The sequence below is a fragment of the Pyrus communis genome, chromosome 16 (assembly GCF_963583255.1).
Source record: "Pyrus communis chromosome 16, drPyrComm1.1, whole genome shotgun sequence".
Classification (NCBI taxonomy): Eukaryota; Viridiplantae; Streptophyta; class Magnoliopsida; order Rosales; family Rosaceae; genus Pyrus; species Pyrus communis.
In genome coordinates, this window is record NC_084818.1 from 13633841 (window position 1) to 13638680 (window position 4840).

Here is a 4840-nt window from a genome sequence, read left to right on the forward strand (position 1 = left end):
CTTTCTTTTGAAATTGCATGAGTTCAATTCTTGCTTTTCCTCCTCTCCGGTTCTTCTTTCCATAATGTTTTACAGTTTGCATTACGGGTGAGAAGAACTTGTAGATCAAGTGAATTTTTTTATGGCAAGATTATGGAATCGATTGGATCAATTTTTTTTTTAGCTTCATTTGCGTATTAAAAAGTCAACATCATGGAGAAAAAAATTAGTACGGACGGATTTTGTTTGCCTTTGTCAAGAGAATTACGGTTTATTAGCAAAAATGTCCGCGCAATGTTGCTAGTTTTAAAACCATGACTTAGGCTACTGCTTTGGGTGTTGGTGGCTCAACGGCGTAGCTCGAAGCCACTGCTCGCTAGGTTTAAAAAAAAAACCCTAATTTTTTTCTTTCTTTCACAACATCAATCCACATAAGAGCAATATTATGAGTATAATGCATGCACAATTTATGTAGAATCTAAAATTCATAAAATGTAAAATTGGGTCATGCATTATAGTGAAGTTTCATGCAAATAAGGCTAAAAAAAAATATCTAGATCGATTTTATATAGAGGTTTATAAAGTGATGGGTTTTTGTCTAGAAAATAAGTGTTGTAAGGGGTTAACTCTAAAGCACCATTTTCTTTACCCAATTATTAATTATAGTCCAAACGATCCCTATAATAAACAGGAAATGATAAACAAACAACCCTTTTAGCGCTTCACACACCCCTTATTTAATCACGTTCGTTGTTTTTATTTAGTTTATTCAATCTAATTATTGTCAAAAGTAAAGAGTAGTGTGTGAAGGACTAAAAAGAGTGTATATAATCCGCTCCCATAATAATCCCTTCCAATTACTCCATTAATTTAAACAGTAAAATTAGAGCTCAGGTTAGAACTGTAGAAAATTTGATTGAAGAGTCTTTAGTCAACAACTGAATTGATGTTTTGAACCATTTTTTAAGTATTAACAACGCACAACATAAAGTGTTCCGACATGCTAAAAAAGAAACATAAAACGGATAAACACACGAAAAGAAGTATTAGTATAGGTTTGAGGCCTAACTGAGAGGTAAAACGGATAAACACACAAAAAGAAGTATTAGTATAGGTTTGAGGCCTAACTGAGAGGTTCATAGCCAACATTTCAAAGTTTCAACATCCGTTCAAAAACCTATGAGCAGGCAAAGAAAATATACAATCGCTTTGGCAGAATCCATGAAAACTTGATCCTATTAATCATAACTTTAGTGTGTTTTTCTTAACATGCACTGAAGTACAAATTTACTTTTATGCTAACTGCTCGTCTACAAGACTACACAGCACAAGCAACATTTTTCTTGACCTCCAAGAGTTGGGTGACACGTTGGGTGTGCAGCTTTGTATGGAAAAGTTGTATCAGTCTCATAATTGGGAAAACTCACCAACTCCCCTACTCGGCAACTTTTGCTCAAAAAAGCTCACATATCATATCATAGTTGTCTACCATTTTAGCCCCAAAAAGAAAAGGACTAAAGACTAAGTGTTTGGGAAATTATAAAGAAATTATGATAAAAAATTTACAATAAAATAATATTATTTTAATAAGCACTTAGATAATTAGGTTAAAGTGCGGGTATCTCGTTCTTTTTAAAGAGATTCAAACCCACAATGGTTTGACAAAGTCCACGAATCGATGCTGCAATGTATTTCTTGACTTGTCCATTCCAGAATACAAAAGCCCAATTGAATTATTGTGTGACTCAAAGTTATATGCACAAAAGGAAAAGTCCAAAGCTCCACCGCAAGGACATCCTTCTTTGGCCAGTAAGTAAAACGGAAATAATGGCAGAATGGAGAGAATAATTGTTGTAGAAGAAATTGAGTAGTGAGATAATAAATAAAAACGATGATGGAGAAAATGCTACTAATTATAGATTTAGTATCACCCTTAGTGAATAGGGTAATAAAACACAAATTAACAAAAAAAGAGTTACAATAGTTACATAAAACGAAAGGCTAATAGACTCCACCTTATTTTTCCACTAATTTACTCATTTATTTAAAATTAAGAATTCACCAACACTACAGTTCCACCGTCATCCTTATATTGCAACAATCGGCTCTTTTAATTTAAATTTGAGCTGAATGTAAGAGGGTTTGTAATTTAAATAGCTAAGAACTCTTGTGTTTGGAATCTTTTTATCGATTGTCTTTTCTTTCATTATCTATCACCAACAAGAAAAATGAAAAAGAAAAACTCTGGAAATAATTAGTCACCAACCTCATGCATCAATGATTGTTCGAGACAATGTTGGTTCCCTGTTAATGCTATGCACATGTTAATCACCAAATCCTTGAGCCATATTAAAATGTGAGGTTTAATTATGAATGCATTATTTCTTCCTTCCACACAGTAACATGCAGCACAGCCAGCCATTCATGAACACAAAATTGAATGGCTTTGTGCAAAATAGCAAGCACGCAATGCAGCCAGCTGAAGGCCAACTTCCTAACTTCTTTAATATTTAGATTCAATATATCTCAACTTTTTATTTCCACCTTTTTTTTTTCTTTGTTAGTAAGGAAACAAACAAAATCTAAGCTCTGTAGGGATACAGGTTATCTACAAATATTCATTGAAATTCGAAGCTATTTGACTATTGAATTAAATGGTAGTCATATTAATCGGTTTATCAAATTTGGACCGTATTTGAATCAATTTGAATCATCGAATCTAACTTGTCGACCCATATTTGATTAGCATTGAGTTCAAATTGAATAAGATCCTTATCAAATCTAATTTACGACCTAAAAAGATTAAAATATCATTGCTAAAAATACAATATTTATTAATAAAATGAAGGTATAAGTTTATTTTATATTCATAAAAAGGCTTAAATTCCTCACACAAATATGATAGTTAAAAATAAAAATAAAAAAAAATAAAATGTCAAATCAGGTTATTATCAAGTCGGATCACTCTTAATTTATATATGGATCCATTTATAATCGAATTATCTAATTCGAATAATCGGATTGGAAATCTCCATTTCTATTAATTCGGATTTACTATTAGTAAAAATCCGATCCATTGACAGATGACATCTCTATAATTGTACTACAATTGCTTCCACATTTAAATTCAACATTTTATTTCCATATTTTTCATCATTTTGTTTCTAGAGGGAGCAATAACGTTAAAGGGTTAAATAAAAAATAAAAAATGATTGTGCTCCACCATTATGATAAAACGACTTCTAACATTATTTTGTTTCTTTATTACCAAGGATACAAGCAAAAGTAGAAAGCAAATAGTCCAAATCCGCTCTTTATACGCTCGTTTGAAAGTGTTTTTAAATTAATTAAAAATGCTTAATAAAAATGCTAATGAATTTAGTAAAAGCATTTAAAATACTTCTTATAAAAGAACCACTTCAAGCATTTTTAACATCCAAAAATATATTTTCTTAAAATATTTTTTATTATTTTAAAAGTACTTTTCAATCAAGCTTATCGTTAGCACCCAGTTTAACTGACCCCACATCATTCCGTACCAAGGACCTGGACGTATCTTTACACGTACTCACACTCTCTCTCTCTCTCTCTCTCTCTCCTCACTCATTTTTTTTATAAATTACCTCATTTCCAAACTCCCAGACACCAAAACCAAAATCCCAATTCCTTAACCCAACAACTCTGGCTCGTCTGGGTCCTCCTCAACGCATGAGTGAAGGAAGAGGACAATCACCGCCACCGTCACAGCCGCCACCGTTGTTGTCATCATCGGATTCAAGCGATGGAGAGCCCGGATTTTTCACCACCCCACGTGGATGCATCACGGCCGTCCTTGGGCTTCCCTCTTGGCACGGCTCTCCTCTTGATCATCATATTTAGCCTCAGTGGAATCTTCTCGTGCTGCTACCACTGGGACAAGCTCAGATCACTCCGTAGATCTTTCAACCAAGACGCTGACCCCGAGGCCGACGTCGAACCGCCATCTCCCACCAAATCTAAACCTGCCCACATGGTAACTAATTAATTACTTTCAGTAGTTCAATAGTTCAGTAATTTTACTTTATCATTACTTCCCTCTCTCTCTCTCCCCCCCCCCCCCCCTCCCCCCCCCTAACTATGTTACTTTTTTAGACTGTAAATTTAAATAATAATTTAGATTCAAGTCTTTCATCATAACATGTCGTATTATATGTTGTCAGATCGTGAATATGAACGGTTTATATCATAACATGTCGGATATCAAAAACAGAACATTACCCTGTTTTTGTTTTCTTTTATATTGAAGAGATTAATGATGTTAGTTATTTCTTAATTAGGATTTGAAGCAGAAGCAGAGGCAAAGCTTGCCGGTGATAATGGCAGGGGACCAGATTCCAAAGTTTATGGCATTGCCATGTCCTCGAGAACCTCCGAGAGATGACAAGATTGCAGTGAAGGTGCAGAAGCAGCCCAAGCCACCTCGATTTCCCGTGCCTCTGTATTAGCAAATTTGTTAATCATTCGGTGTCTTGTACATATTACGTAATGATATATAATATCTACCATTCAATTACATTTGTAGCTCAGTTTTTTTATAAGACAGAGAGATAATCACAAATTTTCCACTATCATTACTTGCTTTATTTTTATCTTTAATAGCGATATTCTACACTAAATAAAGTGAAAGATTTAAACTTAAAACACAACGGTTAAAAAAGAAAAGCTTTAGCCATAAGGCAATCCATCACTTGCGTCCATTACGGATTTTTTATTAGATTTGGCAAAGTCGAATACAATCGCCACTATTTGGCAAAGTAATCATTTTTTTGGGTGCAAGTGTGTGTTAATTGAGTGCGTTGCTAGTTGCTGTACTTTCTTTTTC

At 33.9% G+C, this 4840-nt stretch overlaps 1 protein-coding gene across 1 annotated transcript; it reads left to right on the plus strand.

Annotated features, from left to right (window-relative positions):
* The first annotated feature begins 3631 nt into the window (after positions 1 to 3631).
* Positions 3632 to 4525, plus strand: LOC137719375 (uncharacterized protein At5g65660-like). Its single transcript, XM_068458419.1, has 2 exons — positions 3632 to 3991; positions 4296 to 4525. Exons 1-2 carry the CDS (start codon positions 3761 to 3763, stop codon positions 4461 to 4463), a joined length of 399 nt encoding a protein of 132 aa, XP_068314520.1. The 5' UTR covers positions 3632 to 3760; the 3' UTR covers positions 4464 to 4525.
* Positions 4526 to 4840: the final 315 nt, after the last annotated feature.